Raw genomic sequence first — 13,788 nt, 5'->3', positions numbered from 1 at the left:
AGGGAGGTGCCTTGAGGGGAAAATCTGGAGGGAGAGCAGGGGTTAACTAGGGCAAGGGCGGGTTGGAAGGAGAGGAAGGGGCAAAAATGAGACTCTAGTACAAAGGTCCTGTAGCCACAGGGAAGGTTACTTTTGATGGAATACGGGAAGAGCGCTTAGTCAACCAACCATTCATTCATTCTTACTCTGTTACTACTATGTGCCCGGCAGGTCCAGTGATAGACTTTGGATAAGCCTTTCCTCGAGGATATTCTCACGGGGCTGGGTTAGAGTGGGGGATGGGGAGGGGATGGGTGGTGGGGTAGGGAGACAATAAACGATTTATCGTGTTAGGAGTTGTTTTAGTGGTGGCAGAAGACGTGAGAGCCGGTTGGGGGACAGGAATGCGGGTTGTTTAATATTAATGGGGTGATCTGGGAGGACCATCTGAAAATGAGTAAGGGAGCTCAACAAAACAGGGGGACCAACGTAGTTTTAACAAATTTAGTTTTTCAAGAGTCCTAACATCAGGAATTATCATGTGGGGGGCAGGGGGCAGACAGGTGCGCGGATATCTGGGGGAGCTGTCCCACGCTTGGGTTTACTACTCCGCAAGGACCTGTACACTCACGTACACTCCAATGGAAATGCGCTCAGGACGGCTAGAGGTACCAAGGGGTTACCTCGAGCGGGAGGCTTCCCCGGGAACCTGACGTGGAGACCTACCTGCGCTGAATGATCAATAAAACAGGACCTAGCGCGAAGGTCTAGTGGTTGAATGGATGGGGATACCAGGAAAGGAGAGACTTAAATCAGGTAGCCGCCCGGATGGCCCGGGGCTCTGTTGTCTAGGAGCAGAGCCCAGACTGGAGCCTGGCGAGGGGCGATACACGCCAGCGAAGTTTTAGGAGAGGATGGGGTGCTGTTGGGGTGAATTGCAATTAGCTGCAAGGGCGTGGCCGGACTCAGCCTGGCGCACGCGCGCTCCTGGTCGGGTGAGGGAGGGGCTTTACCTCGCTGTTGCGTCCCGCCCACCGGACAAATATTTGACATTCCAGGCTTATCTAGAGGAGGGTGGTGCCCGAAGAGCGCTTTTCCTCCTCCCCCCGGGCCTAACTGGCTCAGTGTGTCCAGGGGTGGGGTCAGCGGGCTGGCAGTTGGGTGGCGGTCTAACCTAGGGCAGCGAAGCGCGGACACTCGCCTGCACTCAAAGAGGAAGCGCGGGTTGCCAGCAGCCGCTGGAAGGCCAGTCTGCTTTCCCTCTGCTTCCCAGCCGCCGTGTCCCGGGCGCCTCAGTCTCTTCATCCGCCAAGTGGGGACGCGCGCGGTGCAGTGTGTATCAGAGGGTAAGGCCTCGGAGGCGCCTCCTCTACCCCGGGCTCTTTCGCTCTCAGTCGTCCGAAAGTCCGAACGCAGCTCCCAGCTTCTCTGAAAGCGTGAAATGCGGCTCGCGCCCCTGTTCCAGCTCGGGCTTCGCAACCCGGTGTGTCTACTCTCGCCGGGCTGGAGCCCCTTCTTACCGGATTTTTCAGTTTCTCAGTCACATAAACGGGAGAATTTGGGGAAGTCCGGGGCGGCCTGGAAACTCACCGTAAAGGATCCTCACCAAACCCGACGGGACGAAAGGGTGCTGGGAGCCCTCCACGAGGGACTGTCCAAAGAAGAGATGGAGGATCTGCGGCCCCCTTGAGCACATTGCACTTTCGCCGCTAGCCCCCATCGGCTAGCGCGCTCTCAACTCCCAGCAACAGGCCTGTTATCCACGCGGAAGGGCGAAAGCAGACCGCAGCCCTAAACGTCGGGTGGGGGTGAGGCTCCTTGCTGGGGCAGTCCGGCTCAGCGCCGTCTAGAGGCCCGCTCTCGGGAGCTGGGGCCGGGGATGTGGGAGACGCGCTTCTTCCTTCCCGAGACCGAGTCCTGCGCACGTCCGACCGCGCTTTGGCATCGCAGGCACTTCCAGGAGCCCGGCTAAGGCCCAGCCTTCGCACCTGTGTGCACAAACCCTGCCCACTGACCTCTGGTGAATCCCCCCATGGTTCTAATGCTCTCTTGTGCTTCCTGCCACTCTCCTCCCACCCCAGTCGACCTCTGGCAATCACCCTAAAAGCCTTGGGGTGATACCTGGTAACTCTTACCGCCCCCTTTGACTTTACCCATCCAGACTGGCCGTCGTGACCCACCACAGCCTCTAGGCTGCCGCTTACGGACTGAAGAAGGCCCCCAGTTTTGCACTTTCCTTGATGGAGCCCTGGTGGGAGGGGAGTGGGAGGGGGTGGGGGGTCGCCCCAGAAGTCAGGCAGGGTCGGCTGCGGGAGTGGAGTTTGGGTTTTGAGCGCGAGCCCAGGCCGGGAGAGCGAGTGTGAGCGTCCAGGGCTGGATTCTAGCGGCCCTCCCCCACCGTTCCCGGGCCCTCGATCACGTGGCCGGCGGGGCCGACAGGTAACTCGCCCAGAGAGGGCGGGGGCCGGTAGCCGCCCCGCCCCGCGGGGCGCCGCGGGCGGGTCTCAGCAGCGCCCACTGCGCCAGCCGGGCCGCAGGTGCCGCCCCCAACACACGGTGTCCCGCCCCAGCCGGGCCGCGTCTGCCGTCGGTCGGTGCGTGCGTGCGCTTCGTCGGTCCGCGTGTGTCTCTGGCGGAGAGCCCCTCTCCTCTGCGGCCATGACTCCGCCGCCACCCCAGCCGCCGCCCCCAGGCCCGAACCCCACTGCAGACTCCGCTGCCGACCCCCGTCCCGGGCCTGGACCCCTGGTCGTACTGTTCGGGGCCACGGCCGGTGCGCTGGGGCCGGACCTGGGTTCCGACGAGACCGACTTAATCCTCCTAGTCTGGCAAGTGGTGGAGCCGCGGAGCCGCCAGGTAGGGTGGGAAGGGGGCGCTGAGATCTCCAGAGAGCTTCGGATCCCAGGAGCGCAGTGGCTGATCGGTTTTCCCCGTCGTTCGCAGGTGGGGACATTGCATAAGTCACTGGTTCGCGCCGAGGCGGCCGCGCTGAGCCCGCAGTGCCGCGAGGCGAGCGGCCTGAGCTCCGACAGCCTGGCGCGGGCCGAGCCGCTGGACAAAGTGCTGCAGCAGGTGAGCGCCGGGGCCGGGGTGAATGGAGGCACGGCCGGGCTGCAGGGACATTTCTCGGCGGGAGAGGCGGCAGGAGGCGAGGCCTGGCGCACCACAACCAAGTGGCCAGGGTGGTAGGACGGGTTCCTGTTGTTTGAAACTTTCAGCGACTCCCTAATGTGCGTGTGTCCGCATGTGTTGGCCGTTCCAGGGGGGCGTCTTTTCAGACTTTGCAGTGATCCACTCCTACTGAGGGGGTGGAGATGGAGGCTGCGAGACCCCTCCCAGAGTTCCAGGCCTGCGGGGGGAGGTAGGTGAGACGCCTTTGGGAACCTGCCTGGCCAGGTCGTCCAAAACAGCAGCCGGAAGCTGAAAGGGCCAAGGGGCCCAGACTTGGCCACAGGTCACGGTCCGTGCGGCTTGTGTCCTGCCCACCCACCCTTCTGGGAGACGCTGCAGCGGGGGCGTAGGGCGGTGTCTGCCCCGGAGGTAGACGCCGCCAGGTGTAAGCTGCTCGTCCAGGCCTGTCCCGGTCGGCTGGCCAGGCATGGGCGCTGTCCGGACCCCGCCTGGGGGACTACCTGGCTCCTGAGTGCAAAGGCCTGGCTGAAGTGGAAGGCGGTTCCCTTTGCTGTTTTTCTTATCTTCTTTACTGTGCTCACCCTGTGCCTGACTTGGGTGGAATGAGTTAAAGTGCTTTACTAGCACAAATTCTTTCATCTTCCGACAACTTTGGTGGTTCCTGATGAGGAAACAGGCACAACGATGTGGAACCTGAGTCTGTTCCAGGACTCCCTAACTAGCCCCCACTTGGGATGCGTGGGCTGGGTCGCCTTGCTCTGCTAGCCTCAGATGGGAAAGCTGGGGCTAGGGAAGGTTCTTGGGCCTGTGGTTTGTGCTCTTACGTGTTCGCCGGCGGGGAAGAGAATGGGGGAGGGGCTGGGCCGCTTCCCGCCCCCTCCATGAGCAAACACCCCAGTGCCAGCCGGTCGATCGGGTCTGGGTCAAAGCTCATGCTGCCCCTGGCGTTCAGGTGTGGAGCTCTGTCCTTGGAGTTTCTCGGCCCCCGGGTTGGTCAGACCTAGGGGCGGGGCTGCCATTGACCATGAGCAGGCTGGGCCTCCCCCACCTGTCTGAGGGTGGTGCCTGGTCAGGGACAGGTTTAACCTGCTTTGTCCCGCCCCTCCCCACCTGCTTGTCCCACTCCACCAGGTGTTTGCTCTGGCCCCATTCCAGACTCCTGGAGTGTGTGTGATGGGGGCTTGGGTGATCTGTGACTGCTCCCATTTGGCCTGGAGAAGGTGACAGTGGATGGGGAGGGAGGGGGTGGGACACAGAGCCAGGCCCAGCAGGCGTGGCAGCCTCCTCCCCAGGCAGGGAAGGGCTGAACATCTGGCTGAACCAGCTTTGCAAGCCTGCACCCTCCCTCCCCCTGCCCACCTGGCGGTGAGTCCCTCTGTCTCTCTCTTCACTCCCTATTCCCAGTTCTCACAGCTGGTGAGCGGGGATGTGGCTCTGCTGGGCGGGGGCCCCTACATGCTCTGCACTGATGGGCAGCAACTGCTGCGACAGGTCCTGCACCCTGAGGCCTCCAGGAAGGTATGCCACCACTGAGGGTGCAACAGGGGGCACAGTTCCCAGGATGCCCACTGTCACAGGGCAGGGGCGGGGGGAGGCCAGGGCAGCTCAGTTCCCCCATTCATCCCCATTCCCATGTGCCCCCAGAACCTGGTGCTCCCCGACACCTTCTTCTCCTTCTACGACCTCCGCAGAGAGTTCCACGTGCAGCACCCGAGCGCCCGCTCTGCCAGGGACCTCACTGTGGCCACCATGGCACAGGGTATCTGTAACCCAGCAGAGTGAGGGTGGAAGGGTGGCTGCAGGCTCAATGTGTCTTGAGTATGTGCATGCTGGCAGGTTGGATGAACACATGCAAGTTTACATGAACTGCTGACTGCAAGTCTGTGTGTCTGTGCTGGGGCACATTTGGAATGTGGGCATATGTCTCCATTTATCTAGGCTGGGGACCTGTAATGGCACAGATGGCACAAGCCAAAACAAACGTGTTTGCTGGGATTCTGCATGTGTTTATGTAGGGGCCGTGAGCATCAGTGGGACATGCTGGTTGTCCTCTTGTGCTGGGATTTCCTCATTGTTATTCTCTGCTCATAGACTTGGGGCTGGAGACAGATGCCACAGAGGATGATTTTGGGGTGTGGGAAGTGAAGACAATGGTAGCCATCATCCTCCACCTGCTTGAAAGTCCCAGTGGTAAGGTTCCCCTCACCACCTTTCACCTGTTCTCATGGCTGGGTGAATGCCTGCCTCTTACTTCCTCCAAGTTCCCCTCCCCACGTGTCACCTTCTCTGAGAGGCCACAGGTGAAGAAAGCCCCTTTGTTACCTCCTCATCCCCCTCAACTGTCCTTTTTGCAGAGCTTGGTGGGGAGACAGCCCCCCGCCTGCTGACCCCCATGCCGTATCTCCTCTCAGGTCAACTGTTTTTGAAGCCTGAAGTGGTGAAGCAGAAATATGAGACAGGGCCTTGGTGAGTGAGGGGGCAGGGTTGGGGGTGACAGCAGCTGGACAGCTCTGATTGTGCCTTGCCCCCACAGCAGCAAGGCTGACGTGGTGGATAGCGAGACTGTGGTTCGGGCTCGTGGGCTGCCCTGGCAGTCATCAGACCAGGACGTGGCTCGATTCTTCAAAGGGCTCAATATTGCCAGGTGGTACAGCAGGGTGGGTGGGCACGGGAGGGCAGGCCCACCCAGGAGGAACTAACGCAGTGCTGGCTCTGCAGGGGTGGTGTAGCACTGTGCCTCAATGCCCAGGGCCGAAGAAATGGTGAGGCTCTCATCCGCTTTGTGGACAGCGAACAGCGGGACCTAGCACTGCAGAGACACAAGCACCACATGGGCATCCGCTATATCGAGGTGGGGCTCTAGGTCTGGGAGCGGAGCAGGGCAGAGCTGAGGCTGGGCAGGCATGAGACCCATGGGCTGTCCCCACAGGTGTATAAGGCAACAGGAGAGGAGTTTGTGAAGATCGCAGGGGGTGAGTGTGCTCCTGACAGTGCCTAGTGCCCCCTGGCTCTTGACACGTCTTGCTTCCTCATGCCTCATGCCTTCCTGCTCCCCTGCGTGCCGGTGTGGGTGGGTTATTTGGAAGGGCACAGATGAAGTCAGTAGGTGACTCCCATGCGCAACCCCCCTCCCCCAAGGCACATCGCTAGAGGTGGCCCGTTTCCTGTCACGGGAAGACCAAGTGATCCTGCGGCTGCGGGGACTGCCCTTCTCGGCTGGGCCAGCAGACGTGCTAGGCTTTCTGGGGCCAGAGTGCCCCGTGACGGGGGGCGCTGATGGGCTGCTCTTTGTGCGCCACCCTGATGGCCGGCCCACGGGCGATGCCTTTGCCCTCTTTGCCTGTGAGGAGCTGGCACAGGCTGCATTACGCAGGCATAAGGGCATGCTGGGTAAGCGATACATTGAACTCTTCCGGAGCACTGCAGCTGAGGTGCAGCAGGTGAGCCACCCAGGCCCCCCCAGCCCACCTCTCTAGGGTGCCCCTTCTCCCCCTGCCTTGGCCTTGCCCTCCTTGGCATAATTAAGCCTGCTGCTTCCTTTACTTCTAGGTCCTGAACCGCTACGCCTCCAGCCCACTCCTTCCCACCCTGACTGCTCCACTGCTGCCCATCCCCTTCCCACTGGCAGCTGGGACCGGGAGAGACTGTGTCCGCCTGCGAGGCCTGCCCTACACAGCCTCCATCGAAGACATCCTCAGCTTTCTGGGCGAGGCGGCGGCTGACATTCGGCCTCACGGTGTGCATATGGTGCTCAACCAGCAGGTGAAGCTGCTGCCCAGGGCAGGCCGGTGGGGTGGCATGGTTGGAAGTAAGGGATTCTCGCTCACAAGGCGGTGTGCACAGGGCCGGCCGTCCGGGGATGCCTTCATCCAGATGACATCAGCAGAGCGGGCCCTAGCTGCTGCTCAGCGCTGCCATAAGAAAGCAATGAAGGAACGCTATGTGGAGGTGGTCCCCTGCTCCACAGAGGAGATGAGCCGTGTGCTGATGGGGGGCACCTTGGGCCGCAGTGGCATGTCCCCTCCGCCCTGCAAGCTGCCCTGTGAGTGTCCCAGGGGCTGGGGAAGGAAGCAGCATGTGGGAGCCAGGCTGTTATCACCCTCACTTTCTACATGGGGGGACTCCCTCTCTGGCTGCCCCACCCAGGGCAGTGCTGGGCTCCCTGCAGATACACTCTCTGCTTCTGCCTCTAGGCCTCTCACCACCCGCCTACGCCACCTTCCAGGCCACCCCGACCCTCATTCCCACTGAGACAGCAGCTCTGTATCCCTCTTCAGCACTGCTCCCAGCTGCCAGGGTGCCTGCTGCTCCCACCCCAGTTGCCTACTACCCAGGGCCAGCCACTCAACTCTACATGAACTACACAGCGTACTACCCCAGGTACCTTGCTGCTAAAAGAACTTCAGTCTTGCCCTCTTGTCTTGGTTTGCGGGAGGGTTATGATCCATGATCCCCTTCCTGGGCCACATAACTCAAGGCCTCTTGGAGCTCCCTTATTCTGAGACAGTGAGGGAGTGACAAGCGTGGGCTGATTGATGCCACCTACATACTGGAATAGGGAGGACTCTGTGGAGGCAGGGGTTTCAGGGAGGAGGAAATGAACCAAACACAAGGCAGAGGCAAGGGAGGAGGCAGGCAGGGCTCGGTCTAGGCCATAACTGGGACTGCACTACTAAATCCCTGCCTTTTCCCCCAGCCCTCCAGTTTCCCCCACCACTGTGGGCTACCTCACCACACCCACTGCAGCCCTGGCCTCTGCTCCCACCTCCGTATTGTCCCAGCCAGGAGCCCTGGTCCGTATGCAGGGAGTCCCATACACAGCTGGTATGAAGGATCTGCTCAGCGTCTTCCAGGCCTACCAGGTGAGGTGTGGCTGGAGGGCTGGGGAAGCTGACTGAGCCTGGGGCTCCCTGGCTAAATCTCTGTCCCTCCTGCAGCTAGCCCCTGATGACTACACCAGCCTGATGCCTGTTGGTGACCCAGCACGCACTGTGCTACAGGCCCCCAAAGAATGGGTGTGTTTGTAGGTGAGGGAGCCAGGAGGTAAGAGCTGACTGATGTCCTCAGCTAATAGGACTCTCCTGACTCCAGAGCCAGCGCCCTCAACCTGGTGGCTTCTTTCTGGCTTTTCAAAATTCTCAGAAGGCCCCCAGAGAAGATCAAGCCCCAGCTCCCCCTACTTATCACTCTGCCTGTCCACATCAGAGATGACGGCTGGACCCTGAATGCAGGGCTGGGAGTGAAATGGCGCTACCCTGTTCCCAGTGGTCGGATCTGGGCTCCTTAAGTAGCACCCAGAGAGCCTTTGTTCTGTTCTGGCTGTGGCCCGTGCCTACAGGTTCTGGGGGGCTGATGTCTACAGCAGGCTTGGTTTCTTTTTAAAAAATGTAAGCCCTGGTGCTTTCAGTGTATGACTCCAGGGAGCTTCTTTCTGAGTAAAGATACCAGTGTCCTACCTTCCCCTGTCCCTCCTGACGGGGCGCAGGGCAGCAGAGTGCTGGTCCCACTCCCCAGGATACTTGGACCTCAGTGACCACATGGTGCCAGGGGTGGTCTCACCTAAGGATGCTGGCCCCCCTGGAGCTTGGCACAAGGAATAGCAGATGGCAAAAACCACAAACTGTTTCAATGGACTGTACTGCAGTATCCCCAGAAGACACTAGGGGGCGGGAGGCCCCCACAGATAAACTCAGGCTTGACTTGTAAAGGGACTTCTGCCTACTTTTCATGCACACCTTGGGCAGGTCAGTTTTCCTGAACTCAGCAGACACCTTGGGATGTCCTTTGCACCCACTGCAGGGTGCCCAACTGAAGCTTCAGAAGGAATTTTGAATTCTACCCTTTCCTCTGTAAAATAAACGTTCCTAACCAAATGGACTTTTTAAAAGCCCAAGTGCCCTTCCCTTTGGCACACAGTGAGGGGCTCCACACCAGCCCCATGCAGAGGAACACTCAGGCAGATTTCAAGGAGACTGTTGACCTGTCACCGTTTATTATTTCAGCACTGTAACTGAGGAGCCTGAATTGCTGGCTTCTTCCCTTTGTATTTGTGTAAGGAGCACTGTACTCCTATAAAAGGTTTTAAAATACAAAATGTACAAGAAAACACAATCTCAAGTGCTGTAAACATAACTGAGAACCAGTTCCTTAATTGAACATCATCCATTTTATAAAATACAAGGTTTCAACTTGAACCCACCGGAGCCACACAGATGACCATCTGTTCTGAGTATCAACAACAGGGCTTTACAGCTGGACTCAGCAGAGCTCTGGTGATAGGGGCTAGCCCTGGGCTGGGGTGGGATGCACCCTGGGCAGCAGCACCACACTCAAACTCAAAGACATCTGTTCCTTTAAAAGCTGTTTTCAGCCAAGTTTCTCTGTGTATCTCCAGTAAGCAGAAGGCTGCTCATCCCATTCCTCAACCCAAGGTCTAGCAGGGTTGGAGGGGGAAGGGGTGGGTGCTAGCACATGCCCAGTTGCTCAGTGCTGTTACTAGAATTCAATTTGCATAGTCCAATGGATGTGTGCTGTAACACCACTATGTTGCACAAAAATTAAGGTCTTTGTCTACAAAGCCAAAAAATACTGTCTCTTACACCAAAGCTTTTACAAAGCTGATACAAAACTGCTTATGTAGTATACAAAGCTCTATTTTAAAATTTAACTTTTATTTTAAATAGGAAAGCATTTCTAGTGCTACAGGCATCAAGGTATTTAAAAGGCATCAAATTTTGGTGCATAGCAACTCTGGATCATAGAGGCTTTTATTCTTGAGGGCAACAGAGCAACCCCCAAAGGGTCTTGCAAAGGAAGCTCTCATAAGGACCCCATGTGAGGTGGCTACACCAGGGGCATGAGGGCGGAGGCAAGTCTGGCCATCTCATGAGGGTCAGCCCCCCAAAACCCTCCAGAGGAAGCTCTGGGCTTCCAACCACAGGCCCCAAAGCAAATCTCACTATCTACACTCTGTGACACAAAACTCACTTTCAAAGAAAAGGTGAAAACACTGGGCTCCAGGAAGGACTAGAGTGATTTGCTGAAAGACATTTTTTTCTAACTAATTTTAGGGAGAAACTGAAAACATCGTGGCTTAAAGGAAAAAAAAAAGACCACACTTCCTCATCGTAGGTCAACAGTTCCTATCAGGCTGACTAGAGACGGTGGACACTGAGCTGGCTCCCTCCACCCAGGCCTCACTTGGCTTCAGTAGAGTCCTGGCATCTGGGACCCACAATCCCCTAGAGTAACAGCATGGAGCCTTTGACGAGCCCACCACACTGTCTCTCCTATGTAGGCACTCAGAAAATTTGCTTCCTGAATAGAAGTACATTTTGTTTGAAAACGTACTACAAGCTTCAGGGGCCTTGAAATAGGCCCAAGCCTTGGAACAGGAAACTAATCCCACTAAGGGGATGGGTAAGGGCAGGGTTTGAAAAGAGAACCCAAGTTGGGCACCTCCTTTGGTAGACAGCAGGCTGGAGTTTCTTGCTGGCCCCTCTTTGGGCACCAGCCTTACCAGCAGCAGCACCAGGGCATCTTTGGTGTGGAGGGGCAGGTTTACAATGGTATCTCCTTTTTGGATTTGCCTCAAAGCCTTTTAGGGAAAGGCTGCTTTTTAGGCCATGTGGATGGGGCAGGATAGGCCAGGATCATTTCAGGCTGTAAACAACAAGGGAAAAGCCTCCCACGCCAGTGCAGATCTTAAGAGCTTCCCATCTGGAATCCTGCGGGTCCTCTGCCCCGGTCCTGAAGCATAGCTCATTTGTGCTTGGCTTCTGACACAGCCTGGCCTCCAGAGATGAGCTAGAAGCAGCAAAGTTGCCTAAACAAACCATCAAGAGACTGTGGTAGCCAAATGCTGATGCTTCCACTTGTAAAAGGTCTGGGACCAGAGGACACAAAAAGGAAAAATACTCCACAGCCTACCTGTTAGTAGGATGGCAGGAATTAAAGATATCAAGCTAAAAAAACCCCGATCTTTCAAAGCTCCCTTACATGTAGTTAATTTACCCAAGGCCCTGAGGGGAAAAAAGCAATTTCAACATGGAGAGGGTATGGAGAGAGAGCAGGAAGATTACCTAAAAAGTTACAAAAATGCTATGCTCTGGAATGTCATTTTGTATTCCAATACTTCAGTGATTGGAATGGTCTCTTCTCATTTTATCTAAGAGTTTACTTTTATAAAGAAGTATGAGCTACATTTGGCTTTACTTCCTATAAATCTATGAAAGGCTTCCAGGACACATGCTGAGTTTCTGAGGCAGAAGTGTGGGCTTGGGGTAATTTTTTTTTTTCTTTCACCTCTGGAAAGTTTTATCAAAAGTTTCTACTTTAAAAATACCATCAAAGCTAAAGAGTCCTTCAAATGACCTAAAGCAGTACAAATCACCAATCCTAGCTAAGCAACCAGGTCACCTGCAGAAGCAGCACCTCTGAAATGGAGAGCCTGCTGCATTCACACTCAAAGCACCCATCATATAAAAGTATCCTATTTAAATATAAAAAGCAAAGCTCATTTCTCCAAAGATCAAACAGCCTGTACTGCTCCTGTTCTCTTACAAAATCTTCCCAAGGCCTGAATTGGAGGAATGCTGCTTTCCCCACATACGGTGATCCCAACTCCTGGCTCCATCCTGAAGGTTGCAGAGTTGGAAACCCAAGGTCCAAGGAGAGAAACATGCTGAGAAGTACATGATGGTGGACACAAGGCTGCAGTGAGCATTGTCAGAGCCCGTCGGATCTTCCTAAATCCAGGGAACTGGGACCCGGGAGGGGAGCCTGCCTGCTCACCCCTGTCCCTTGGGAAACGGAAATCTGGGACATGTCTCTCCCAATTACCTCGTTCACTGAAAAACAAGAAAGGGAAGAGTAATTAGTGACCTCTGTGTGACTGACCATATGATGCTCGAAGCCGAGCTCTATTTCAAAGATGTTTTTTCCCTTTCTGTGGCTTTCTAAAAAAGTGAAGGCAGTGCTTGAAGCCTACTCTTGAACTGGATGGAAACATCATTCCAAAAGTTGTTCCAGGCCCCCCTTTCTCTACCTTTCCATTTTTTTGGGAAGGGGAATGGCTCAGGGAAAGGGGAAACGTTCCTACCCTCACTGTGAAGGCTCAGGCTGCAGAGCAGAAGACAGGATTCTTCTGAAATATATTTAACCTAACTTTTCCTTAATCTGCATCCCTTCAGGAGAGTTTTCCTTTTCTGATTCCTGCAGTGCACCTTGGATATAAAGTGAATGAAAATAAATACTCTGATGAGAGTTGAGATTTGGGGATTACTTTGTTACCCTATGCTAATACAAACATCCTTTATTATGTAGGGGCATTTGTATTATTTCTGATCCTTTCAGAAAAGGCTCTTGATTTTGTTGATTTATAGCCTTCTGTGAGGTCCAGTGCAAAGAATTTTAATCTTAGGAACCAACATAGAAGGAAACATCCCAAATTAGAACCTTTAGTTCTCTCACCATTAGAACTCTTTGCTTTGAAATGAAAATTCTTTTGCTTCATCAACTAAAAATTCTATACTAAGACCACTCCTAAGCATATATTCAAAGGATCTGAAAACTACTTCCACATAAAAACCTGTACTCAAATGTTCATACCAGCATTATTCACAATAGCCCCAAAGTGGAAACAACCCAACTGTCTGCCGTTGATGAATGGATAAACAAATGTGGTCTGTTCCATACAACGAAATATTATTCAGCCTTAGAGAAGAATGAGGTTCTAAATACATGCTGCAACATGGATTGAACCTTGGAAACATTACACTAAGTGAAAAAAGCCAAACACAAAAGGTCCTATCATGTTGGATTCTATTTATATAAAATGGTCAGAACTGACAGAAAATAAATAGGTGGCTGCCAGGAGTTATGGGGAAGAAGGAACAGGGAGTGACTGCAAAGAGGTATGGGGTTTCTTTCTGGAGTAACGAAAATGTTTTAAAATTACATACTTATGATGGTTCTACAAGTTTATGAATATAGTAAAAACCACTGAACTGTATTATTTTCAAAGATGAATTCTAAAGTTATGAATGAATGATGAATCTCAGTACAGCTATTATAAATAAAAATAGACCAAGGGAAAAAAAAAAGAAAAAAAATAGACCAAGAGAAAAAAAACTTTCCATAACTAGCATCTGAAGTGATCACAGAGCAAAGGAGACACTATTGATCATTAAAAAAACCTTCAAGTATTAATATCTAATCTATTGTTTAGTAGTTAAAAAAAATTTTCAAACTCATATACTCATTATGGCTATAAGGAAAAGGGAAGTAACATTCACTCCACAAATATTTATTGAGCATCTATGAGTTAAACTTTACAACTGAAAATTTATATCTTGTTTCAGTTAATCTTGACAACAATTTAAGATCAGTATTATCCCATTTTACAGATAGATAACAGAGGTTTTGTCAGTTCACACAATTTGCTTAGTAAATGGTAGAATCAGTTTCAAAACACCCGTTCAACTTCTTGAAAGCCAAAAGAGTAGAAGAGCATGGAAATCATTTAGACAAAGAAAATGCAAAGGTCTTGGACAAATACAATTCTAAGAGTGAGTGTGGTGACTAAGAAGAGGAAAGGATTGACTCGTTACTACCACCAGGGCTCTAAGTCTAGGAAGAATAGTGCTGTCACTACTGGAGATAAGCTGAGGAGGAATT

The 13,788-nt window shown here is 54.0% G+C and overlaps 2 protein-coding genes across 6 annotated transcripts in view; one reads left to right on the top strand and one right to left on the bottom strand.

The window, feature by feature from the left end:
- Nucleotides 1-2,535: 2,535 nt before the first annotated feature.
- On the top strand, nt 2,536-11,824 carry ESRP2 (epithelial splicing regulatory protein 2). 4 transcript variants are annotated; one of them, XM_061138790.1, is made up of 16 exons: nt 2,536-2,835; nt 2,923-3,051; nt 4,516-4,629; nt 4,756-4,870; nt 5,203-5,301; nt 5,523-5,577; nt 5,645-5,755; nt 5,830-5,962; nt 6,041-6,083; nt 6,250-6,551; nt 6,661-6,873; nt 6,955-7,153; nt 7,305-7,491; nt 7,808-7,973; nt 8,049-8,154; nt 11,688-11,824. In XM_061138790.1, the coding sequence occupies exons 1-15, from the start codon at nt 2,638-2,640 to the stop codon at nt 8,136-8,138; spliced, it is 2,154 nt and encodes a 717-aa protein (XP_060994773.1). In that variant the 5' UTR covers nt 2,536-2,637; the 3' UTR covers nt 8,139-8,154; nt 11,688-11,824. The 4 variants fall into 4 exon arrangements, with proteins under 4 accessions (XP_060994773.1, XP_060994774.1, XP_060994775.1 ...); XM_061138791.1 differs by lacking the exon at nt 11,688-11,824 and having other exon boundaries at nt 5,648-5,755; nt 8,049-8,925; XM_061138792.1 differs by lacking the exon at nt 11,688-11,824 and having other exon boundaries at nt 7,389-7,491; nt 8,049-8,925.
- Nucleotides 9,082-13,788, bottom strand: part of NFATC3 (nuclear factor of activated T cells 3) — a 95,132-nt gene continuing 90,425 nt past the window's right edge. The window contains exon 10 of one of the 2 annotated variants that reach the window (XM_061138787.1): nt 9,082-11,960. In XM_061138787.1, coding sequence (XP_060994770.1) covers nt 11,839-11,960 — 122 coding nt within the window. In that variant the 3' untranslated portion in view covers nt 9,082-11,838. The remainder of the gene's footprint in view (nt 11,961-13,788) is intronic. The other variant, XM_061138788.1, reaches the window with a different exon arrangement.

The sequence above is a fragment of the Dama dama genome, chromosome 4 (assembly GCF_033118175.1).
Source record: "Dama dama isolate Ldn47 chromosome 4, ASM3311817v1, whole genome shotgun sequence".
Taxonomy (NCBI): Eukaryota; Metazoa; Chordata; class Mammalia; order Artiodactyla; family Cervidae; genus Dama; species Dama dama.
The sequence above is the reverse complement of the archived record's forward strand: the minus strand, read 5'-3'. Positions and strand labels throughout refer to the sequence as shown.

Excerpts from the sequence above, each read along its gene's own strand:
- ESRP2 (XM_061138790.1), top strand. The coding sequence starts at position 2,638 with ATGACTCCGCCGCCACCCCAGCCGCCGCCCCCAGGCCCGAACCCCACT. Across the intron at positions 7,492-7,807 it reads TACACAGCGTACTACCCCAG|CCCTCCAGTTTCCCCCACCA; the intron begins GTACCTTGCTGC and ends CTTTTCCCCCAG. Across the intron at positions 7,974-8,048 it reads GCGTCTTCCAGGCCTACCAG|CTAGCCCCTGATGACTACAC; the intron begins GTGAGGTGTGGC and ends TCCCTCCTGCAG.